General features: G+C 41.0%; 1 protein-coding gene across 3 annotated transcripts; it reads right to left on the bottom strand.

Annotated features, from left to right (window-relative positions):
* Positions 1 to 911: 911 nt before the first annotated feature.
* LOC309714699 (uncharacterized protein) lies at positions 912 to 26,205 on the bottom strand. 3 transcript variants are annotated; one of them, XM_082547331.1, is made up of 5 exons: positions 25,908 to 26,205; positions 24,141 to 24,246; positions 21,209 to 21,805; positions 16,336 to 16,932; positions 912 to 2,311 (listed from the first exon to the last, which is right to left on the bottom strand). In XM_082547331.1, the coding sequence occupies exons 2-5, from the start codon at positions 24,156 to 24,158 to the stop codon at positions 1,697 to 1,699; spliced, it is 1,827 nt and encodes a 608-aa protein (XP_082403457.1). In that variant the 5' UTR covers positions 24,159 to 24,246; positions 25,908 to 26,205; the 3' UTR covers positions 912 to 1,696. The 3 variants fall into 3 exon arrangements, with proteins under 3 accessions (XP_082403457.1, XP_082403459.1, XP_082403458.1); XM_082547332.1 differs by lacking the exon at positions 912 to 2,311 and adding an exon at positions 14,955 to 15,784 and having other exon boundaries at positions 25,908 to 26,199; XM_082547333.1 differs by lacking the exons at positions 16,336 to 16,932; positions 21,209 to 21,805; positions 24,141 to 24,246; positions 25,908 to 26,205 and adding exons at positions 2,637 to 3,233; positions 8,907 to 9,012; positions 11,657 to 12,918.

The following is a 26,205-nucleotide window of genomic DNA, read 5'->3' as shown; positions in this document are numbered from 1 at the left end:
GGATGGTGTAGGTTTAAGTTTATTAGATTGATCAGTATTGCTGAACTATGAAATATTTTGGGTGCAGTGCAGTTTTTTGCATACAGGTATAACAGAATAGCTTTAGTGTTTGTTTGTTTTTTTAACGTGAGTATGAACGTATACAAAAAGCAGCAAGATATTAAAAAACTGTTTTATTGATTAAAAAACACTATATCGGATTCATATCGGTATCGGCAGATATCCAAATTTATGATATCGGTATCGGACATAAAAAAGTGGTATCGTGCCATCTCTATTAGCAATTACATTTCAGCTCGCCTGGACTTTTGTACTAGTCTTTACTCTGGTGTTAGTCTGTCGTCAGTCAGCCGACTGCAGCTGGTCCAAAATGTTGCAGCAAGGTTACTAACGGGCACACGCAACCGAGACCACATATCTCCCATACTGGCATCCTTACACTGGCTGCCAGTCAGTTTTTGAATTCATTTTAAGATTTTATTATTTGTTTTTAAGGTGTTGCATAGGTCTGAACTCTCATACCTTTCAGATTATTTAAATTAGTACATTCCTGCAATATCACGGAGGTCTGTGGATCAGATGCTCTTGGCTGTCCACGGTCCACATTAAACACAGAGGAGACCAGGCCTTTGCTGTGACTGCTCCTTAAATTGTGGAACAAACTGTCCCTTCACATCAGGACCTCCTCAACATTAGACAGTTTTAAAACCCTTCTAAAAAAGGAATGAGTTTGTATAACTTTTGTCTTACTCAAATCGTATAGAAGTATTGTGTTGTATAGCTGGAGACAGCGTTAATACCGCTGTCTGCTTTGGTCGCAAAGCCATCATGGATCTCTGTGGAGATCCGGCTTTTTTTTTTAGAGTCAGTTAAAATCAAGGCACTCAAAAAGATCCTCTGGAAAAGAGTAATATTCTTGGAACAGAGTTTAATAAACAGAATTATATGGACAGTAAGAAATTACACACAGAATATAGCGAGACAGTTAGCAGAAAGCAAAGTGAAGCGAACCCCATGGTGAAGAGCCTTTAAGCACAAACATAACAAATTTGCAAAGGGATAACAAACAGTCGTTATAATTAATCACACATTGAAATATCAGACAAATCAACAATACAGCTCTTCCAATTAGCGGCTCGTTAATATTATGCTGAACACAGTCCAAAAGATTCAACAAGTCACATCAGTCTCTACTGTCTGTCTACTGTTTACTATAATAGCCAAGAAGCTAACAAAGGTAAACAGCAGTTTTCTCAATCCCTACTAATGAATGTTATCTTGTTTCAGGACAATACCAGGTAAGCAGATGTGCAGTTTTTTCTGGGATTTCACACAACCCAGAAAAAATAATTAATACATAATAGGCTTGGAGTGAAGATATGAATCATAATCAAGCAGCCCGCCCCCTCCCCTTTCGACAGGTTGTGTGTGAGACTTCAGCACAGCATCAAGCAGGCGCACCGAGGGCCCTGACACACGTTAACGCTGTCATCAAGATTGACACAATTGACACAATTACAATTTTTAACCCATCTGGAGCGCAGAATGCACGAACTTTGGACAAACTGTCCGAAATACATTGACAGAGACATTTCAGGGATTTCTGATTTCAGCGCTCCAGAACGGATTAATTGTGTAAAATTTTTAATCACGTAATCGTGATGTCAGCATTGACATTAAGTTTAACCCTCGAACCTCAAGAGGATCTTTCTGTCTCTTCAGATTCACTGTGATCCAGTGATGGGAGTGATTTCAGCCCTGAGTGATCACGCTGATGTTTGCACAGAGCAGACAATGAGGTGAATGTTTGGGCACATTGGTAACAGTGAAACAGTTTATTAGTAACGTGGGATTGTTTGTGTTCGGTGTATGAACTGAGATTCCTGAAGCTCTTGTCACACTGGTCACAGCTGTAGTTTCCTTCCATGTGTGTATGTTCATGAAGGTTACGATTGCCTGATTGTGAGAAGCTTTTGTCACAGTGTCTGCACTTAAATGGTTTCTCTCCTGTGTGGACTTGTTTGTGTGTTTTAAGGTTGACTGCAGTGGTGAAGGATGACCCACACTGATCACAGAGGTGCTTTTTAACCCCGCTGTGAATCAGTTCATGGCGTTTTAATCTACTTGATGTGGTGAAACTTTTCCCACATTCTTTACAGTATTTCAGTTTGTCTCCAGTGTGTCTACGTCGATGTACTTTTAAGGTGTATTGGTGACTGAAAGCTTTCCCACAAAGGTCACAACAAAACCCTTTCCCACCACCACATTGATGACAGGGTTGAGAACTGGATCCATTTGTGTCGCTCTGCTTCTAAACAAAGACACAAAGACAGTGTAAGTCAGTCCTTCAACATTTTTATCCTGAACGTCGCCTGAAATAAAGAGCATCTCTGCAGACGTCCAATTACATTTTACTGTATCAGTTAACACACTCAGTTTACTGGGCTGCAATAACTACAATACTACCACCATAATACTACAGTAATACTAAAATCATAACTGACATGAAAATCTGAATAATCACTCAGAGCTGCTTTTCCATGCAGTAGAATTGCTAACATGCTAACACAGTTTAATGAGCAGAGTTGTTCCAAACAGTCAGGCTAAAATGACAAGATAACAATATAAATACATACCTCACAGTAACTGCACTTGTTGAGTCTCTTTCTGCTGTGGATCTGTTGGTGTCGTCTCAGGTCATGTGGAGATTTAAAAGTCTTCTCACACAGGTCACATTTATAAGGTCTCTCCTCATTGTGGGTAAACATGTGTTGTTGTAACTTTGCATGTGTTGTAAACTGTTTGCCACACTGTTCACAGCAGTACACATCATGTCTGGTGTGAATGCGTAGGTGTGTATTTCGATTCCGTATATGGCTGAAAGTTTTGCCACAGATGTCACAGCTGTATGCCTTAATTCCAGAGTGGGTAACTAGATGACTCTGTAAGCTGCTACTGTGAGTAAAAGCTCTGCCACACTGATCACAGCTGTACGCTTTAACTCCACTGTGGATGAGTTGGTGTGTTTTTAGGTAACCCTTCAAGGAAAAAGACTTTCCACACAAGTCACAGCTGAACGGTCTCTCTCCAGTGTGGATGACCTGATGCTGTTTTAGTGAAGCCTTCCTAGTAAAATCCTTCCCACACTCGTCACAGGTGTATGTTTTCTCTCTCTTTCTTGGTTGAGGTTTGTCGGCCTCCTGAGAGCGCTGACTTCTCGCTCCATGTTGGTCCTGCAGTGACAGAGATACAAACAGAGGCAGTGAGTGAAATGCAGTCGTGGAACAAACTCAACCTTCAAACTCCCTCCATTAACACTAGTTTTAAACCTGAAGGTGGAGTGTGGCACCAAACACCTTAAAGGTCTCTTATCCCCACCTGCTGGTAGTTCTAACACATTACATCCAACCTGCTGTTAAAAATAATTCATGACTGTTCAAACCAATGACTGTAGAAAACGTTGTCTCTATCGCTCACTAGTGTCTGGCTAGATCATAAACCCCGCCTCCTCTATGTTAGCAGAGAGGGGTCAGACAAAAAATAAATAAATAAAGAAATCTGCTCAGATAATTTTTCAATCATTGACTATAGATTAAAATAGTAAAGCCCAATATTTATGCATGAAACCAGCTACAGCTGTTTGGTAGCTTACGTTAAAATAAAGTTTGTTTCAAATATTCTGGTTAAAAGAAACAGTCTGGATAATTCTTAATAAGTTATTGTTCACAGTTACATGGACATTACTCTGTACAGCTTACATGCTCTGAGAGAAATAATTTGAAGCTTTAATATTTCTTGTCCAATACCCAGGCAACCGCTGAAACACCAGTTATAATGCCTGCGTATGTTGGTGACCACAATGCAGCAGCAGACTGAACAAGGACTGAAACCTGCTCCATCTCATTTTTATCAATTTACATAGCACCTACAACTCAAAGGTAAACATATTGCAAAATCTGTTAGTATATAAGGCTTTGTCCTTATCTAATAAACAGCTCATATGTCAGCTGTCAGCAGAGCTGTAGAAAGGAAAATATGTAAGAGAAGAACTTCAGATCCCGAGTGTGTGAGGACAGAGAGGATCAGCTTTATTTCAGATTTGAGGGATAAACTTTATTTTTCAGTTTGTGATGGTTCTGCTGTCTTTGTGATTCCAGGAGCTGCCCTCAGATTCAGACCTCAGCACCACCCAGTGACAGCAGACAGATCATCCAACATGTTCACATGTTAACTGCAAAATTAATTGATGAAAACAGTACAAAAGTTAAAGTACCACATGATGTGCTGTCAGTGAAAGCTGCAGCTCTTTTATTGATACAAGTAGTGCTGTCAATAGATTAAAAATAATAACCTCATAAATAATCTAATAAATCGCTCAATTTTCTGTATTTAATCGCAATCATTGATCAATAAGCCAGAATGCAATTACACTTTTTGAACTTTATATTTAAGCATGTAACAGACATTCATGCAATATAATGAAATAAATAAAGAATATTTGCGTCAATCTTTTAACACAGGTTCTCTCCTGTGAAATACAACTTTTTAAAAAGCCTATTTACTAATATGTAAGTATACATTAATATATAATATATATGAGTGCTGTCAAACAATTAAAATGTTTAATCATATTCATCACAGGGTTACTGTGGATTCATTTATTCTTTATGTTTCCTTTTATATATTTCCATAAATTTCTAATTTCTTCAGGCTGGAGAAACTGATCAGGAGGGCTAGCTCTGTGGTCGGCATGAAGCTGGACACTCTGGTGACAGTGGCAGAGAAAAGGACACTAAAGAAACTGCTGGACATTATGGACAATGCCAGACATCCTCTGCACACGGCCATTAACAACCAGAAGAGTCTGTTCAGTGACAGGTTGCTTCTCCCAAAGACAAGAACTAACAGACTTAAAAACTCCTTTGTCCCACACGCCATCAGACTGTTTAACTCCTCCCTGGAGGGGAGAGGGAGGGGAAACAGGAGGACAAAGGAGGGGGGAACAACTAAGCTGTAGTGCCTCTTCACCTCACGGTGCAATACCTTTTGTGCAATACTTTTGTAAATAGTCAACGGTGCAATAGACTCAATACTTGAAATGTGCAATTCACTTGTATTTTTATTTTTATTCCTATTTATTCTATTTATCCCCTTCGTATTTTTTATTTATATTGTCTCTGTATTTATATATGTGTGTGTGTATTATATATATATATATATATATATATATATATATATATATATATATATATATATATATATATATATATATATATATATATATATATATATATATATATATATATATATAAATAATATTCTGTAACTCTGTAACTTCTGTCGGTGCTGTGCTTTTTTGGAAATCGAATTTCCCAGAGGAACCCACCCGAGGGATTAATAAAGTTCTATCTAATCTAATCTAATCTAATCAATGATAACAAACTCAAATTAACAGTTACTATTTTGGTTTAATGAAGTAAAATATCTGTTTGTAACCTGAGGGTTTTTACTTTTACTCCTTACATTTAAAAAACAGATGTGTTACTTTTGGTCTGAGGAATTTAAGGAGAGTTATTTCATCACTGCAGGCATCAAACATCAAACCAATGTGAACCTAAAAAGTAACACATGAAAGGCAATCAGGATCATGTACTAATCACCAGGGTGTGAAATATAAAAAGTACGGTGGCCCTGAGAGGCCAAACGGACTGCAACTTCAGAAAAAACTTGCAAAAAGAAAAACGCTGCAAAAAGAAAAACACTGCAAAAGCACACAAAGCACAACGGAAATGTTTCTGGGGAGACAATAACCGGACGGACCAGTTGCACGAACCAAAACATGCTAACAAGTGCACTGGGACTGGGAGACACTTCAAAGAAGTGGAAGCGGTGCGGCCAAAGAGTAAACTTTCAAAAGTAAGTTCTGAATATTATGTCACTTATTTATGTGCAAATTTTTAATAATGAGGAACATTAAAACATTACTGTTGGCCACATGCCGGCAAAGTTATGTGACATTAGCAATGTTTGTACTTTCAGCATTTACTTTGTTTTAAAGCCTTTACTTTATACGCCGTTAGATAGTCGACCTTAATCTTACAGAGATTGTGATGATTTTATGGATAATTAAAGTCAGTCATATATACACAAACTCAACAAGCTGAAAGTCAGTGATGCTGCTCGGTTTGCAGTCCTGAATATCACGGCACAAGCAGGATTCACTGCACTGTTAATGTTAGCTATGTTATATTGCTGCCTCTGTTCGGTGGTGTCGAGCCAAACGGACTTTAACGTGTGTTTGAACGAGCTGACGGTTCACTCGTTAAGCTGAAAGAAAGATGCTTTAATCACAGGAGTCGCACATGTGTCCACTGTACCATCTGGGAACTCTTCTTGTTTAACACTCGTAATAACACAAACACTAAATCCTCCTGTTTGTAGCAGTGTGTACACCTGAGACTGTCACCTGTCTGTCTGTCCTGCACTCTCTGTTTCTTTCTCTCTGATTGTGGAATAAAAGTCTGAACATGTGTTTATAAGTTACACTTGTGTTTGAAACTTGCAGCTTATCACACATTTGATTTCCATGTGTGACGACTGCAAGTGTCCAGAGTGAGGACAGACTGAGGGACCCACTGCTGCACATCATCTGTGAGGCTTTGCACCCCTGATGATCCACCAGGACAAACTCAGCAGTGTGTGAGGAAGAGGAGGAGGAAGAGCCAGCAGCAGCTGACAGATGGAGAGAATAGACAGACTGTTCCCTGTTTGTGAAGGACTGCTAGGAAAGTTTAACATAACTAACTGTCTGTCCTGAATCGGTCTTATTAGGTAATGTTCAAATAATTTAATCATTCCAGTGTTTTCAGTGTGGGAGAAAGTACTCAGGGCCTTCAAGTTACACACTATGAAAGGCAGCAACAAGTTTAATGTTCAGAAACCTAAAGTCTGTATCAGCAGCAGAATGGAGCTAAAAATAAATGTTTGTTCCAGTTCTATGAAGCTTTGAGTATTTTGGATTAGTAGCACTGCTGTGTTTGTTGCATCATATTGCTGTAATTGTTTATATGCTTTATATATTCTGAGCTAAGTTGATCTATAGTGTTACATCATATTCTATAAGGATGTTATGTGTTTCTATACTTTCTGCCCAGTTTGACCCATTTAGCAGAAGCCAGCCTGTTTAAGGCTCTGATATCTATTCTGTATGACTTAAAGCAGTTATGACATGGTCTGATTTTCTCACCCAATAAAGGAATATTTAATATATCAGTCTACTCTTCATTCTATCAGACACAGTTTTCACAGCTCGTACATTTTCTTTTTCCACACATATATGTAAGCATTGAGCCAAATTTAGTAATGCCAACATATTAAAAGAACAATATTTGTCTCTTATATATAATACATCTATATATATATATATATATATATATATATATATATATATACATATACACTGTCACAGATACTTGTCTTTAAGTGAAGATTTAAGGTGATAGGAAATATAAATAAATGCAACTTGAATCTTTACTGAAGCTCAGTGTTTGGCACAGAGTTCATGTTCACTGCTGTAATAACTAATAATGATTAATATAATATTGGCCATATTATATTTACATTACCAAATTGAGATGACTTTAGTCTCATGAACAACATTAGCTAATTGTTATTTACTAGCTAATCTTAAATGACTGTTCATGTTCAATCATGTTTTACAGTCCTGTGGTCTCAGCCTCAGATACTTATTAAATCACACAGAGCTCATGTAGAAACAAATGTGCAAAATATGTTCTCCTTCATTTCTGTCAAACAAAGCTGTATGAAACGTTTCCAGCTGTTAGTATCATGGTTGCTAGGCAACCTGGGCAGCGCGACGGAGGCTAGCCCGTCCCATTTCACAAGCCTACAAGCCTCGCACTTCCGGCCTCAGCGGTCTTTGAGTACGCGGCCCTTGAGGACCGTTGAGGCTGTGTACTTTAAAGCTGCAGAACCTGAATTGGGAAACAGACCCTGAATTGGGATACAGCCATACATACATGTTTTGGTTCGTGCAACTGCTCCGTCCGGTTATTGTCTCCCCAGAAACATTTCCGTTGTCTTTTTTCCTATTTTCGTTGTGCTTTGTGTGCTTTTGCAGCGTTTTTCTTTTTGCAAGTGTTTTCTGAAGTTGCAGTCCGTTTGGCCTCTCAGGGCCACCGTAAAAAAGAGATGAAAGGGGGAAACTATGAGTTAAGTGTTTTTCTTCTTTTTGTTTTTGCACAACAACTGAACGACTGCAGGTGCTCATAGGTTGCAGTAACAATACTTCAGCATCTAGCTATCCATGCAGAAGATGAGCGAGCATAACTGGAGTAATATTTTTAAGTGGCAGGTAATTTCAAATGCAGCATTTCTATCAGCTCAACAAACATCAGCAAACAAACAAACTGTTTGTGTGCAGTTTTGTCTCACAGTGTGTTGCTCGCTAAAGGTCCAGCTGCTGTACATCACAGGGAGAAAAAGAAAGAGCTAACTTCACTCAAGAGATGGAGAAAGATAAGACACACAGGACAGGAAAGGAAGAAGAGAGGTTAGATTTAAAGGGAAGGACTGCTCAGTGGGATTTGATCAACTCAATGTTAATTCAGTTGTACATTGTTGTACATTTGTACACAGTGGATTAAATAAACTGGAAATGTAAAGCTTACATGTAAGTCCTCGTGTGTTGAAATCAGATATTGGGTCTGTACATGTGACATTGTGTTTTTTCAGGTTTTGAAAGATGCTGCAAAACAATCTGAGACAAACTATTTATTAAAGTGATTGTATATATAATAATATACAACACAGTCATATAACAGGTTGGGAGGATGAGAGTTTTAGACGTGACTGATTATTTGGTGAAACTGTGATATTTTCCTCACCTCCTGTGTTGAGCTCATTGTTTCCTCTGTAGTGACTCAGCTGAGTCCAGATGGCTGAAAATGTTCCTCTGCTGCTCCGTCAGACTCTTCTCCTCCTGCTGATCAGCTGGGACACAAAACAGATCTTTGTTAGGCTCCACACTGCACTGAAGAGTCAAAGTGTCTCATATGTTCATCTGACAACACAAAGTACAAATTTCACTCTGATTGCTTGTAGAAATCTTGTGAGACGTGTTGTGCTGCAAAGTGAGGAAACTCTCTCACTCACTTATACTTCAGGAGGAACTTTGTGACATTGGCTCTAATATTCTAAGCAGCCCTTTACTATGACTGGGCCAGAAAGTCCTATTTGAAGGATTGGGAGAAGGACCATGTTAAAGGTGGATTGGGGTTTATACACTTTGTTATGATACAGGTAAGGCTGTAAGAGCCTGAGAAGGTGTCCTGAATAAACCTCTAAAACCAGTTTTCAGCTAACGACTCTGCTTCAGTCTGGAAAACAGACGTCAAGGCGACAGGTCTGTAGTCATTCAGTCCTGTGATGGTGGGTTTCTTGGGAACAGGGATGATGGTGGAGCATTTGAAGCAGGATGGAACTTCACACAGCTCCAGGGATCTGTTGAAGATGCGAGTAAAGATGGGAGCCAGCTGTTCAGCACAGGTTTTGAGGCAGGAGGGTGAGAAACCGTCTGGTCCGGGGGCTTTCCTGCGCTTCTGTTTCTGAAATATGTCTGTGAAGGTTCTCAGTCATCCAGGTCATCGTAGTCAAAGGAGCTTGCAAAGAAAAGCGTCTGGACTTCTTTAAGTTACTTGCAGACGTTTCACCTCTCATCCGAGAAGCTTCTTCCGTTCTAAGGTCAAATGGCGGGGAGTCCCAGATTTAAACCTAGTGGGAGTTTCCCCCCAAAGAGGGACAAAAGGACCCCCTGATGATCCTCTAATCGCCTGAGCCAAGGTGTGAAACTGGGTGTGGGTCCCAATCAGCCAGAGTTTCGGGTGTGCTCTTTGTGAAACGTGGCCCCACCTTATCATGTGATTTCCTGAGGTCAGATGGCCCAGGATGTGAGTGTGAGGGTTAAGGCGTCTGGGGATGGATCTCAAAACTGGATTATAGATGGCAGACAGCTGGTGTCCTAAACCCCCGCCTCTGTTCAAAGACTCAGCTGTCCATTTTAAGGACAAAGGTCACTCTTTCGAGGATGCCAATGTTCACATTTTGGACAGAGAGGACAGATGGTTTGAAGGAGGAGTGAAAGAAGCCATCTATGTCCACTGTGAGCGACCATCTTTGAACAGAGGCGGGGGTTTACGACACCAACTCTCTGCCATCTATAATCCAGTTTTGAGATCCCTCCCCAGACGCCTTAATGCCCACTAACATCCTGGGCCATCTGATCTCAGGAATTCGAATGATAAGGTGGGGCCAGGTTTCACAAAGAGCTCATCCGAAACCCTGGCTGATTGGGACCCACACCCAGTTTCACACCTTGGCTCAGGCAATTAGAGGATCATCAGGGGGTCCTTTTGTCCCTCTGTGGGGGGATACTCCCACTAGGTTTATATCTGGACCGCTTCACGAATTTGCGTGTCATCCTTGCGCAGGGGCCATGCTAATCTTCTCTGTATCGTATCCAATTTAGCGTACGCGCTTGCCGAAGCAAGCCGAAGCAAGTTTATATCTGGGACTCTCCGCCATTTGACCTTAGAACTGAAGAAGCTTCTCGGATGAGAGGTGAAACGTCTTCAAGCAACTTAAAGTCCAGACGCTTTTCTTTGCAAGCTCCTTTGACTGTTTCTGAAATAGTTGGCTCACGTCCTCAGAGAGTATTCTGAGTTTCAGGGAGAAGGAAAGGGGGGTGAGAAGTGTGACGGAGATCGTTGAAGAGGGTGGTGGTGGTCGTTGATATTTACATAATGACTGAAAAGAGCACCACTGAAGGAACAATAGGCTGGGAGGTCAGTTATTTAAGAATTAATATGCAAAATCAGTGGTTTCAGTGCTTTCCTTCCTGCTTTGACTGCAGCTGTGTTTGATACAGGAAAACATTTTTACATTCTTCACGATTATACTTTATTCTTTTTGGGGGAAGTGCAGCTTTAAACCTTCACATGATTCAAGTCAACCCAACAAATCAATCTGAACGATCACAAGTGGGACAAACTTCTGTAGATAAAATAAAACCCACATTCAATCCACAACATGATTAAAAACATGATTTCTCCAAATCACCAAGAGCTGCACATTAACCACCACAATATATTTTTATTCTCTGTGCTTTCAAATATGAACACTGTTTACTTTCATCTCTGTTTCATTAGTTTTTGTTAACATCTTCCTGTGCATCACTTTACAGCAGCCACACTCATTAAAATGAGACTTTGTAGGAGTTCACTTCCTCTCATGTGTTCATCCACAGCAGCTGGACAATAAAGTTTATTGTGACCCTGATACTGCAGCAGATCGCTCTCATCCATTTCCTGTTATCACTTCAAATAGAAATGAGGCTGTAGAGGTTTGGTGCAGGCAGAAAAACAGCTGCAGGGACAATGAAAAGACTTTTCTGCTGCAACTTCTCCCAGCATGCTGAGCTAATGATTAGTTGGTGTTTTTCTCCAAACACTCTCTCACTCTTCTCTCAACGTGTTCACAATAAACTGTGAACAGACACCGAGGAGAGCAGTAGAAGACCTCATTCAGGAGCTAAACTCAACATGAACTGAACTCACAGTAAAGTTAGCTCGGTGCTTACCTTTAGATGAGCCCACAAACCGAGAGAAACTCCGCGATGAAGCTGGAACTCTTTCCAAACACAGGAAACAGATCAGGGAGCAGAGACCCACGTGGTTCACGCTGATCTCAGCTACGATCCAGGAGACAAGGGTGGGCAGATCGATGCAGATATCGATCCAAACGTTGGTACTACTTTAGTCTCTTTGAATGGAAAAGCAGCTCTCTGTGCAAAAACCTCCTCTCGTGGAACGTTCTTACTTTGTTCCGCCCCTTCTTCTTCTTCTTTTTCCTAGAAATTGTATTTGCGGTTGTCAAACAACAAAATGGTGAATTACCGCCACCAGCTGGTGTGGAGTGTGAACTGGAACATCAACCAGCAACGATTTACTCTCTTTCAAAAAAACTGGAATAAGGCCTGATAACTTTCTCTTCTTGAGTCCTTTTGCAGTAAATCAATAAGATCCAGTTTTGTTTTTATGTTACTGAGGTTTTTGATCAGTTACCTTCTCACAGTGTAATATAACATGTTCTACAGTTTTCTCTTTTTTAAATGATTTGAATGGAGGTTATAATCCACCATCACTGAACTGAAATGAGTCTCTAAGTAGGAAGTCATCAGTTCAGTTTTTGATCAATTTGAGTGTATTTTACTGTGCAGGCTGAGTTTGATTCGATGAGTTAGGGTTTCTTAGTGGTTATATTAATGTCATTAAATAGTTTTTTTTTTTTAATTAATTCATGTATGTATTTCCTTTTATATATAGCACTAATTTACAATGGGAGTTTCCAAGGTGTGTTATTGCAGGGTAAATGTTATTTAGAGCCTTTTAAAAGTATTCTAATAATATCTTATCTTTTAACAGGAGTGACTGATTTTAAAAATATGATTCTTTATGTCTGTGTAATATTTCATTAATCTCTGTTACTCTATTATTTCTCTCCATACTCAACCTTGTTTTCCCTATAAAACACAGTTATACATCACATATTATAAATCTGACTTTGATAAATATTTAGATCTTCGCACATTTCAGGGTCCAAGTGTGGGTTGACTGAAGTGTTTGTTTTTATCCCCACAACATCCTAAACATTTTACTGTTATATGTGCAGAACCAAAAATCAAAAATATGATATATGCATTACTGTCTTCAGCCTCTAGGGGTCATTGTTGTTCAGGAAGTGCATTCTCCTCTGACAAGCTGCTAAAAGCGCTTCTCTAACCAAAGACTGTAAACAGAAGATGCGAGAGTTCAGAAACAGTAAAACAGATTCACAGAAGCCACAGTGATATTAAACATACAGCACTGACAGTGATGACAGACAACATTACAGGTCAGTTGCAAAAACTGACCTGTAATGCTGGTAAGGAGAGTTCGTCCGTTAGTCGAACCTCGGATACAGGAGGAACAATGCGGTTTTCGTCCTGGTCGCGGAACACTGGACCAGCTCTTTATCCTCTCCAGGATACTTGAGGGTGCATGGGAGTTTGCCCAACCAGTCTACATGTGTTTTGTGGACTTGGAGAAGGCATTCGACCGTGTCCCTCGGGGTGTCCTGTGGGAGGTGTTGCGGGAATATGGGGTGTCTGGCCCATTGCTACGGGCCATTCGATCCCTATACAACCGTTGCAAGAGCTTGGTTCGCATTGCCGGCAATAAGTCGGACTCGTTCCCGGTGGGTGATGGGCTCCGCCAGGGCTGCCCTTTGTCTCCGGTTCTGTTCATAATTTTTATGGACAGAATTTCTAGGCGCAGCCAAGTGGCGGAGGGCTTTCGCTTTGGTGGCCTCAGAATCTCATCTCTGATTTTTGCAGATGATGTGGTTCTGTTGGCTTCATCAGGTGAGGGCCTCGCACTGGAACGGTTTGCAGCCGAGTGTGAAGCAGCGGGAATGAGGATCAGCACCTCCAAATCTGAGGCCATGGTTCTCAGCCGGAAAAGGGTGGAGTGCCCACTCCGGGTCGGGGATGAGTTCCTGCCCCAAGTGGAGGAGTTCAAGTATCTCGGGGTCTTGTTCGCGAGTGATGGGAGAAGGGAGCCGGAGATCGACAGACGGATTGGGGCTGCAGCTGCAGTAATGCGGACGCTGCACCGGTCCGTCGTGGTGAAGAGGGAGCTGAGTGTAAAAGCGAAGCTCTCAATTTACGGGTCGATCTACGTCCCTACCCTCACCTATGGCCACGAGCTGTGGGTAGTGACCGAAAGAACGAGATCGCGGATACAAGCGGCAGAAATGAGCTTCCTCCGAAGGGTGGCTGGCCTCTCCCTTAGAGATAGGGTGAGAAGTTCGGCCATCCGGGAGGGGCTCAGAGTAGAGCAGCTGCTGCTCCACATCGAAAGGAGCCAGCTGAGGTGGTTCGGGCATCTGACAAGGATGCCCCCTGGGCGCCTCCTGGGTGAGGTGTTCCAGGCATGTCCCACCGGGAGGAGGCCCCGGGGCAGACCCAGGACACGCTGGAGAGATTATATCTCTCGGCTGGCCTGGGAACGCCTTGGTATTCCCCCGGATAAGCTGGAGGAGGTGGCTGGGGAGAGGGAGGTCTGGGCCTCTTTGCTTAGGCTGCTGCCCCCGCGACCAGGCCCCGGATAAAGCGGATGAAGATGGATGGATGGATGGATGGATAAAGGAGTGTTTGTAAAATAGAATCTCTCGGGAAAATGAAGGTGTGGCAACACACAAATATATATTAGCAATTACATTTCAGCTCGCCTGGACTTTTGTAATAGTCTTTACTCTGGTGTTAGTCTGTCGTCAGTCAGCCGACTGCAGCTGGTCCAAAATGTTGCAGCAAGGTTACTAACGGGCACACGCAACCGAGACCACATATCTCCCATACTGGCATCCTTACACTGGCTGCCAGTCAGTTTTTGAATTCATTTTAAGATTTTATTATTTGTTTTTAAGGTGTTGCATAGGTCTGAACCCTCATACCTTTCAGATTATTTAAATTGGTACATTCCTGCAATATCACGGAGGTCTGTGGATCAGATGCTCTTGGCTGTCCACGGTCCACATTAAACACAGAGGAGACCAGGCCTTTGCTGTGACTGCTCCTTAAATTGTGGAACAAACTGTCCATTCACATCAGGACCTCCTCAACATTGGACAGTTTTAAAACCCTTCTAAAAAATGAATGAGTTTGTATAACTTTGGTCTTACTCAAATCGTATAGAAGTATTGTGTTGTATAGCTGGAGACAGCGTTTATACCGCTGTCTGCTTTGGTCGCAAAGCCATCATGGATCTCTGTGGAGATCCGGCTTTTTTTAGAGTCAGTTAAAATCAAGGCACTCGAAAAGATCCTCTGGAAAAGAGTAATATTCTTGGAACAGAGTTTAATACACAGAATTATACGGACAGTAAGAAATTACACACAGAATATACACAATTTAACATGTTTATCTTACTCATCACCTGTTTAATTTTTCTCAGTACACTAGAAGAACATGTTCATTCACAGCTGCCTCATCACATTTTTACACCTGAACTCTGTGGAGCCTGATCTCAAGCTTTTTGAGTCTGACCCTGAAACCACAAGAAGATCTTTCTGTCTCTTCAGATTCACTGTGATCCAGTGATGGGAGTGATTTCAGCCCTGAGTGATCACGCTGATGTTTGCACAGAGCAGACAATGAGGTGAATGTTTGGGCACATTGGTAACAGTGAAACAGTTTATTAGTAACGTGGGATCGTTTGTGTTCGGAGTATGAACTGAGATTCCTGAAGCTCTTGTCACACTGGTCACAGCTGTAGTTTCCTTCCATGTGTGTACGTTCGTGCCTGTTACGATTACCTGATTGTAAGAAGCTTTTGTCACAGTGTCTGCACTTGTATGATTTCTCTCCTGTGTGGACTCGTTTGTGTGTTTTAAGCTCCCATGCAGTAATGAAAGATGACCCACACTGATCACAGAGGTGCTTTTACACCCCACTGTGAATCAGTTCATGTTTTTTTAAGTGATGTGATGTGGTGAAGCTTTTCCCACATTCTTTACAGTATTTCAGTTTGTCTCCAGTGTGTCTACGTTGATGTACTTTTAAGGTGTATTGGTGACTGAAAGTTTTTCCACAAAGGTCACAACGAAAGTCTTTCCCACCACCACAGCGATGACAGGGTTGAGAACTGGATCCATCTGTGTCGCTCTGCTTCTAAACAAAGACACAAAGACAGTGTAAGTCAGTCCTTCAACACTTTTATCCTGAACGTCGCCTGAAATAAAGAGCAAATAAAAAACAAACAAAATCATAACTGAAATGAAAATCTGAATAATCACTCAGAGCTGCTTTTTCATGCAGTAGAATTGATGAAACATCAGAATCAGTGAGCTGCAAACTTTCAGCCCCGACCGTGTCCGTGCTATCAGGTGAGAAAGGTGACATCTCACTGATTCTGATCTGCGGGTCGGCGCTTTGTGTTTATGTCTTCGTGCAGAATCCGTGTACCTGCTCTCATTTACTGTTTGGTGGTTGTCGAAATTTTGTGATGTTTCACCTGAGATTCGGGTGTTTCGGGCAAAATAAAATTATATTTAAAAAATCGATTCAGGAGTTTAATGAATCGATGTCACGTTATCCAAGCCAGAATCTATTTTAATCGGTAAATCGATTATCAAAACCCACCCCTAGCTAACACAGTTTAATGAGCAGAGTTGTTCCAAACAGTCAGGCTAAAATGACAAGTTAAAAATATAAATACATACCTCACAGTAACTGCACTTGTAGAGTCTCTTTCTGGTGTGGATCTGTTGGTGTCGTCTTAGGTAATCTATAGATTTAAAAGTCTTCTCACACAGGTCACATTTATGAGGTTGTTCCTCAGTGTGGGTAAACATGTGTTGTTGTAAATGCTGGTTTCTTGTAAAATGTTTGCCACACTGATCACAGCAGTACACAACATGTCTGGTGTGAATGCGTAGGTGTGTATTTAGGTTCCCTCTCTGGCTGAAGGTTTTCCCACAGATGTCACAGCTGTATGCCTTAATTCCAGAGTGGGTAACTAGATGACTCAGTAAGTACCTACTGTGAGTAAAAGCTTTGCCACACTGATCACAGCTGTATGCTTTAACTCCACTGTGGATGAGTTGGTGTATCTTTAGAGTACTCTTCCTGGAAAAAGACTTTCCACACAAATCACAGCTGAACGGTTTCTCTCCAGTGTGGATGACCTGGTGACGTTTTAGATCATCCTTCCCAATAAAACCCATCCCACACTCGTCACAGGTGTGTTTTTTCTCTCCCTTTCTTCTGTGAGGTTTGTCGGCCTCCTGAGAGCGCTGACTTCTCGCTCCATGTTGGTCCTGCAGTGACAGAGATACAAACAGAGGCAGTGAGTGAAATGCAGTCGTGGAACAAACTCAACCTTCAAACTCCCTCCATTAACACTAGTTTTAAACCTGAAGGTGGAGTGTGGCACCAAGCACCTTAAAGGTCTCTTATCCCCACCTGCTGGTAGTTCTAACACATTACATCCAACCTGCTGTTAAAAATAATTTATGACTGTTTAAACACTCTAAAATCATTTTTTCCTTATTTTCCTTACTTTTACTCCCCACATTAAAAAAAGGACTTTCTACTCATTGTATTTTCAAAACAGACTTTTTACTTTTGATTTGAGGAATTTGAAGGGAGTTATTTCATCACTAAGGGCATCAAACCAATTTGAGCCTGAAAAGTAACACATGAAACATAACGACTTATGTTGTGATTTGGCGCTATATAAATAAAATTGAATTGAAAGACAATCCTGATCGTGTACTAATCATCAGGGTATGAAACATAAAAAGAGATGAAAGAGGCAAAACTGTGAGTCATAGTCAGGAGTTAAAGTGAGATGTTAGGGCTGCACAATCAATCGTTAGAAAATCGCGATCTCAATTCATACTTATGTGCGATCTCATTTACAAATGACAACGATTAAAAAAAAGGAGAAAAAAAAGATGACGATTGTACCGCATTTTGATCCGGGACATGAAAACAAGCGCTCACTCTTCCTGCTCAACAAATGACATGGGCGGAGCCTTATACCACGTGATACAGAAGCCAGCTTGCTGATAAAATTGGCAGGGGAAAAAACAACGGAGAGCATGTGAGAGATGAAGCTGTAAAGGCCAAGAAAGTGACAGGAGAAAATCCGTCCCGGTCAACCACCCAAACATCAATAACGGGAACCTTATACAGCGCCGTCGAACTCCCGCAGGCACAAAGAAATTACAGAGGCTATCACTTATCACCTGGCTAAAGATATGGCTCCCATCAACACTGTGCAAAACGAGGGATTTAGGAAAATGATCAACACCCTAGACCAGGGGTCGGCAACCTGCGGCTCCGGAGCCGCATGTGGCTCTTTAGTCCTTACAGTGCGGCTCCGCGTGGTTTGGGAAATAAATTAGAAGTATTTAGCTGAAGTGTATTTTATTTATGTTAGTCCTTTTTTAACTTGTAGTTCTAAATTGGAAGATTATTGTGATATTGAAATATAAAAATAAAATTATATTCTATTTTTTTTTTTCGCTCAAAATAAGCGTCACACTAGCGGAAGCCGATATACCGCCCGAAATGCCGTGCAATTTATCGAGACTTTCAACCCCAGGTAGGCCAATTATGGATCTTCGGATCCACATTATGTCAGCAGCTGTTCTCCACCATGAACTATGTTAAAAACAAACGCCGCTCACGCCTCACAGATGACAGCTTATAGTCCTGTGTAAAGATGAAACTGACTTCGTACAACCCCGATCTGCAGACGCTGTGCGCAGAGGTTCAGGAGCAGAAGTCCCATTGTAAACATATCAGGGCAGACCCGACGATGTTTGTATGAAGATGCTTTTCAGCATCTCTTTATTGAGCACTTTTCACACACGGTTGCTGTACGCATACAGCCGGCTGTAGCTTTTCAGCTCATAGCCCGACACACACCAACACAACAGCATAGAGAGCACAGACGTTAAGGCGGCGAGGCGTGATTGCGAATCCCGCTCAGGTGCATCCGCCTCCCCTGCAGCAGCGCTGCAGACCACGCCTCGCCACACACATTAACCAGGTAAAATACATATTTAGGCAGAATTTTGCAAATATCTATTTTTCATCTTTTAGCAGCATAGTGCTTTTTTCCAGTTTTTTTTTTTTAAAGTCAGGTCAAGGCTCCAAAAGCCCAAAGGCGATATAAGGGTGGTGGCTCACAGCAGTTTTTCTTTGCTACATGGATCATTTTAGTTCAGCTGGGTGTCTTTCCTTTTGTTATATTTCTTTAAGAGTTCAAAATGTGTTAATTACAGAAATAAAATGTAATTTTCTCTGTAGCACTTCATGGACTTCATAAGCAACACACCTTAGTTGTTCACACAAAGCATAAAGGTAAAAACAATATATACAGTGTTATCTTCATTTGAGATGTCAAAAAGTATTTGCGCCCCCATCGTTTTCTTTTGCGTGGAACCCGGGTCCAAATGGCTCTTTGGGTGTTAAAGGTTGCTGACCCCTACCCTAGACAAACGCTACACAGTGGCATCCCGCAACTATTTTTCAAATGTTGCACTACCTGCTGTGTACACGTAGTGTCGAGCAACGGTGGAGACGAAATTGTTCTTATGTTCAGTCTCAACTATTACGAAGTTGATGTGCAGTTAATAAGTGCAATAAATATTTATATTAGAAAAGAAAATCGTGACAGAATCGTGATCTCAATTCTAAGCAAAAAAATTGTGATTCTCATTTTATGCAACATCGTGCAGCCCTATGAGACGTTGTTCTTCTTTCTTTTTTGCACAGCACCTGAACAAACAGGTAATTTCAAATGCAGCGTTTCTATCAACAAACATCAGCAAACACACAAACTGTTTGTGTGCAGTTTGTCTCACAGTGTGTTGCTGGCTAAAGGTCCAGCTGCTGTACATCACAGGGAGAGAAAAGAAAGAGAGCTAACTTCACTCAGAGATGGAGAAAGATAAGACACACAGGACAGGAGAGGAAGAAGAGAGGTTAGATTTAAAGGGAAGGACTGCTCAGTGGGATTCGATCAACTGCAGATTAAAGCTTACATGTAAGTCCTCATGTGTGGAAATCAGACATTGGGTCTGTACTAGAGATGGCACGATACCACTTTTTTTATGTCTGATACTGATATGAATTCGATATAGTGTGTTTTAAATCAATAAAAGTGTTTTTTTAATATCTTGCTACTTTTTGTATAAGTTCATGCTCAAGTAAAAAAAACAAACAAAAAAAATACACTGCACCCAAAATATTTCATAGTTCAGCAATATTGATCAATCTAATAAACTTAAACCTGCTCCATCCTCCCTATTCTGGTATTTTAAAGACTAAGCACCCTAACTAATAAAGTTCTACAACTCCCAGCAAAAACAAAACAAAACAAAAAAACAAAAAACAAAAAACAAAATGGGAACCACCCACCCTCCACCTCATGATACTTGCAAGGAAATCAATTATTTTTCAAGAACATTTAAATAGATTCAACATCTTCAACAGATTTGCAGACTGCACAGATGGTACCTTCCCAAAGGAAAAAGTGCTATAGCTTACTAGGGTATATTAGACTTAACAGTTACTATATACAGTAATGAACTTCTATACATTTTACATCAGATTAAAACTTTGGGTGTAAGCTTCGTATAATTATTTATTAAAAGCTAGACATTTTAAATGAGAATAAGAAAGAAAAATATGTCTTTGTGCCCCCTTTTCCCTGTTAATGCCCTATCGGCCCCCCTGGCTAAACTTTGCTAGATCCGCCCCTGCACAGTTACCAGCCATCAGTTACGTAGAAAAAGATCCTGGTGTGGAACGTAAATAAATTCTAACAACAGCTTATCAAGCTTAAACGTGCTGCAGTTGTTCAGCCGCTGGTTTCCTCTTTCTGGTGCGAAGTGGGCCAAAAACAAACAAGAGAGACGGACTCGCGACAGAAAAGCCGATCAGCTGATCATTAATCAGTTTCATGATTGAAGTAGCAGCAGGAGAGGGAGGGAGAGAGAAGAGGCAGTCGCTCCATATATCGGTTGTTAAGCTTAACGCTGGAATGCTTTACAAACATTCAGAGATGAACTTACACACTTGCTTTACTTCTCTCTGGGAAAACTTCCTCGGAGATGAAATGCCGGATTGGTAGCGAGGCTCCAAATGTTCAAACAGACTGCAGACAGGTCCCGCGCGCCACAACCACTCTATCACGTGATGCATACTGCTGCCACATGCTATGGTTATGAGCCGAGTTACGCCATGTCACAAGTTTTGTGAAGTGCTTTGTTGATATTTAATGGATCAGATTACATTTTTTATTTCTCTCCGATATCCGATCCAGTAATTTACGTCAGTATCAGACAGATACCGATACATAATATCGGATCGGTCCATCTCTAGTCTGTACATATGACATTATGTCTTTTTTTCAGATTATGAAACTTGCTGCAAAACAATCTGAGGCAGATTAACTGTGCCACCTCAGATGCAGCCTTTTTCATGCAGTAGAATTGCTAACATGCTAACACAGTTTAATGAGCAGAGTTGTTCCAAACAGTCAGGCTAAAATGACAAGATAAAAACATAAATACATACCTCACAGTAACTGCGCTTCGAGAGTCTCTTTCTGGTGTGGATCTGTTGGTGTTGTCTCAGGTAATGTGGAGATTTAAAAGTCTTCTCACACAGGTCACATTTATAAGGTCTCTCCTCAGTGTGGGTAAACATGTGGCGTTGTAACTGCGTGTTGGTTATAAACTGTTTGCCACACTGTTCACAGCAGTACACAACATGTCTGGTGTGAATGCGTAGGTGTTTATTTCGGTTCCCTAACTGGCTGAAGGTTTTCCCACAGATGTCACAGCTGTATGCCTTAATTCCAGAGTGGGTAACTAGATGAGCCTTTAAGTTGCAACTGTGAGTAAAAGCTCTTCCACACTGATCACAGCTGTACGCTTTAACTCCACTGTGGATGAGTTGGTGTCTTTTTAGAGTACTCTTCCAGGAAAAAGACTTTCCACACAAGTCACAGCTGAATGGTCTCTCTCCAGTGTGGATGACCTGATGATGTTTTAGTGACTCTTTCCCAATAAAATCCTTCCCACACTCGTCACAGGTGTGTTTTTTCTCTCTCTTTCTTCTGTGAGGTTTGTCGGCCTCCTGAGAGCGCTGACTTCTCGCTCCATGTTGGTCCTGCAGTGACAGAGATACAAACAGAGGCAGTGAGTGAAATGCAGTCGTGGAACAAACTCAACCTTCAAACTCCCTCCATTAACACTAGTTTTAAACCTGAAGGTGGAGTGTGGCACCAAACACCTTAAAGGTCTCTTATCCCCACCTGCTGGTAGTAGAAACACATTACATCCAACCTGCTGTTAAAAATAATTTATGACTGTTCAAACACTCTAAAATCATTTTTTCCTTATTTTCCTTACTTTTACTCCCCACATTTAAAAAAAGGACTTTCTACTCATTATATTTTCAAAACAGACTTTTTACTTTCGGTTTGAGGAATTTGAGGGGAGTTATTTCATCACTAAGGGCATCAAACTGATTTGAGCCTGAAAAGTAACACATGAAACACAATCCTGATCGTGTACTAATCACCAGGGTATGAAACATAAAAAGAGATGAAAGAGGCAAAACTGTGAGTCATAGTCAGGAGTTAAAGTGAGATGTTAGGGCTGCACAATCAATCGTTAGAAAATCGCGATCTCAATTCATACTTATGTGCGATCTCATTTACAAATGACAACAATTAAAAAAAAAAAAAAAAAAGATGACGATTGTACCGCATTTTGATCCGGGACATGAAAACAAGCGCTCACTCTTCCTGCTCAACAAATGACATGGGCGGAGCCTTATACCACGTGATACAGAAGCCAGCTTGCTGATAAAATTGGCAGGGGAAAAAACAACGGAGAGCATGTGAGAGATGAAGCTGTAAAGGCCAAGAAAGTGACAGGAGAAAATCCGTCCCGGTCAACCACCCAAACATCAATAACGGGAACCTTATACAGCGCTTCCCTATACCCGTCGAACTCCCGCAGGCACAAAGAAATTACAGAGGCTATCACTTATCACCTGACCAAAGATATGGCTCCCATCAACACTGTGCAAAACGAGGGATTTAGGAAAATGATCAACACCCTAGACCAGGGGTCGGCAACCTGCGGCAACACCCTAGACAAACGCTACACGGTGCCGTCCCGCAACCATTTTTCTATTGTTGCACTACCTGCTCTATACACGCAGCGTCGAGCAACGGTGGAGACAGAATTTCAAGCAGTACAACATTTTGCGGCAACAACAAAACGTGAGACATTTGTTCTTTTTATGTTTATTTATTGTTTTTATGTTCAGTCTCAACTGTTACGAAGTTGATGTGCAGTTAATAAGTGCAAGAAATATTTATACTGGAAAAGAAAATCGTGAGAGAATCGTGATCTCAATTCTAAGCCAAAAAAATCGTGATTCTCATTTTATGCAAAATCGTGCAGCCCTAGTACATCCACAGAGAGCAGCAGGTCAGCTGATCACAGCCTGTACTTGAAGAAAATCTACTGGAGCTCTCAACAGAAATTATTGTGAGCTGTGATTCTTTTCCCCACGCTGAGCCACTACAGCTGATTTTAGGGTTCCCACCTGCTCAATCCCACTTTAACCTCTTCCCTGCTCATGTTCCTGTTTAGAGGCAAAGTCACCCTCTACAGTGTAGGCAACAGAAAATACACACATGTTTTATTTTCCTTCATTTTCTACTTAACTGATTCAAACAGAGAACCTTTATTAGAAATAAATAGTTTGTACTTCATCTACTAATCTTAGTTTATTATTACATTAATAAAGCACAAGGTTCAGTTAACTTTGGATAAAAACATGTGGTTAAAAAGTTCTTCAAGGAGCTACTTTTACTTTTTTACTCTGATTACATTTCAGAGCCTCTACTTTTTCACTGTTACTTAAGGAAAGAAGGTGAATGAATACTTTTACTGAAGTATTTTTTAACACTAATATCTGTACTTCTACTTAAGTATAGAGTAAATGTACTTTTGCCTCCTCTGATCATTTCTATAATATTATTTATATCAGTGATGGCCAAATTAAGCTTTCTGAAACACTGAAGCTTGTATTGAAAAAGGTTCATTACTCAAAGCTTTTCAACACAGTCCTCTTTGGTGACATCTGCTGGCCAAACATATGAAGAGCAGCTTGAATCTACAAATCAAACTGAAGAGCTTCATTATAATTGCCCACTCTACAGAGCTCAGCTGACAGCTTCTGTCTGATATCGGGCTGCTGTTGTGGTGCTTTGAATGTGTATTTTTGGGGATGATGAAAAAAATGTTTTGTCTGTTTGATTAATAAATATTTTTTATGAATAAACCTTCCTTATTTTAACATGTGCTGTGGTCTCTAAAAAACAACATAATATATAATAATATGCAACACAGTGATATAACAGGTTGGGAGGATGAGAGTTTTAGACGTGACTGATTATTTGGTGAAACTGTGATATTTTCCTCACCTCCTGTGTTGAGCTCATTGTTTCCTCTGTAGTGACTCAGCTGAGTCCAGATGGCTGAAAATGTTCCTCTGCTGCTCCGTCAGACTCTTCTCCTCCTGCTGATCAGCTGGGACACAAAACAGATCTTTGTTAGGCTCCACACTGCACTGAAGAGTCAAAGTGTCTCATATGTTCATCTGACAACACAAAGTACAAATTTCACTCTGATTGCTTGTCGAAATCTTGTGAGACGTGTTGTGCTGCAAAGTGAGGAAACTCTCTCACTCACTTATACTTCAGGAGGAACTTTGTGACATTGGCTCTAATATTCTAAGCAGCCCTTTACTATGACAGGGCCAGAAAGTCCTATTTGAAGGTTTGGGAGAAGGACCATGTTAAAGGTGGATTGGGGTTTATACACTTTGTTATGATACAGGTAAGGCTGTAAGAGCCTGAGAAGGTGTCCTGAATGAACCTCTAAAACCAGTTTTCAGCTAACGACTCTGCTTCAGTCTGGAAAACAGCAACTACAAGTTTAAAGACTCCATCAACAATTCACACCCAGCAACAGCCTGAACAGCTCCTCCTGTGGTTTCCACAAACAGGGACAGACCTGTTACTCCCCCACCCCACACTTTCAACTCCTTCAGCCCTCCAGTCCCACCACCTCCACCATTCCTAAAAGTTTGATTCTGTGCAGCCATTCCCCAACTCTCTGAACGGTACTGTCCTGATTCTTTGATGTTGGGCTGAGAACAAAAAAACATTACTCAGATCTTGTCCAGTCAACAACAATTATTTATTAAGCACATATGTGGGAGATGTACACGACACCACCCTCAGTGTAGTCCAGTAGATCTCAAAGAGGAAGCACTTCGATACACAGTTTTACATGTCAGGGTTCACGCCCCTTCATGCGTAAGCAGATAACATAACATGCGCGGCAGTTGTCTGCAACTCCTTTTATAGTATTGATGTTTGTTCCTCACTAACGGTTTCAGCACTCTCTCACCTCCATCTGTTTCCTGTTTCTCGTTGTGAGGCCCCATGATCGTATATGACACATCCTGAGTACATCCTGTTCTAATCTGCGCAGGCACGTATGCAGTTACAAGCAAAACACTACTTTAAATGTCTTCCAGTTTAAACCTTCTATAACCTCTTGATTAATGTTGTTTTATTTAAAATTACAACATTTATATTTCCCACAGTACTCGTGGTCATTGATCAGTGGTTTCAGTGCTTTCCTTCCTGCTTTGACTGCAGCTGTGTTTGACACAGGAAGACATTATTACATTCTTCATGATTATACTTTATTCTTTTTGGGGGAAGTGCAGCTTTAAACCTTCACATGATTCAAGTCAAACCAACAAATCAATCTGAACAATCACAGGTGGGACAAACTTCTGTAGACAAAATGAAATAAAACCCAACATTGAATCCACAACATGATTAAAAACATGGTTCTCCCAAATCACCAAGAGCTGCAAATTAACCACCACAATATATTTTTATTCTCTGTGCTTTCAAATATGAACACTGTTTACTTTCATCTCTGTTTCATTAGTTTTTGTTAACATCTTCCTGTGCATCACAGCAAACACTCAACTTCTCCCAGCATGCTGAGCTAATGATTAGTTGGTGTTTTTCTCCAAACACTCTCTCGCTCTTCTCTCAACGTGTTCACAATAAACTGTGAACAGACACCGAGGAGAGCAGCAGAAGACCTCATTCAGGAGCTAAACTCAACATGAACTGAACTCACAGTAAAGTTAGCTCGGTGCTTACCTTTAGATGAGCCCACAGACCGAGAGAAACTCCGCGATGAAGCTGCAACTCTTTCCAAACACAGGAAACAGATCAGGGAGCAGAGACCCACGTGGTTCACGCTGATCTCAGCTACGATCCAGGAGACAAGGGTGGGCAGATCGATGCAGATATCGATCCAAACGGCGGTACTACTTTATTCTCTTTGAATGAAAAAGCAGCTCTCTGTGCAAACACCTCCTCTCGTGGAACGTTCTTACTTTGCTCCGCCCCTTCTTCTTCTCCTTTATGGTTTATTGGCAGTTGTCAAACAACATAA

Source organism: Aulonocara stuartgranti, assembly GCF_965226115.1.
Source record: "Aulonocara stuartgranti genome assembly, chromosome: 9".
In the NCBI taxonomy this organism is placed as follows: domain Eukaryota; kingdom Metazoa; phylum Chordata; class Actinopteri; order Cichliformes; family Cichlidae; genus Aulonocara; species Aulonocara stuartgranti.
This window is presented reverse-complemented; position numbering and strand designations above follow the sequence as displayed.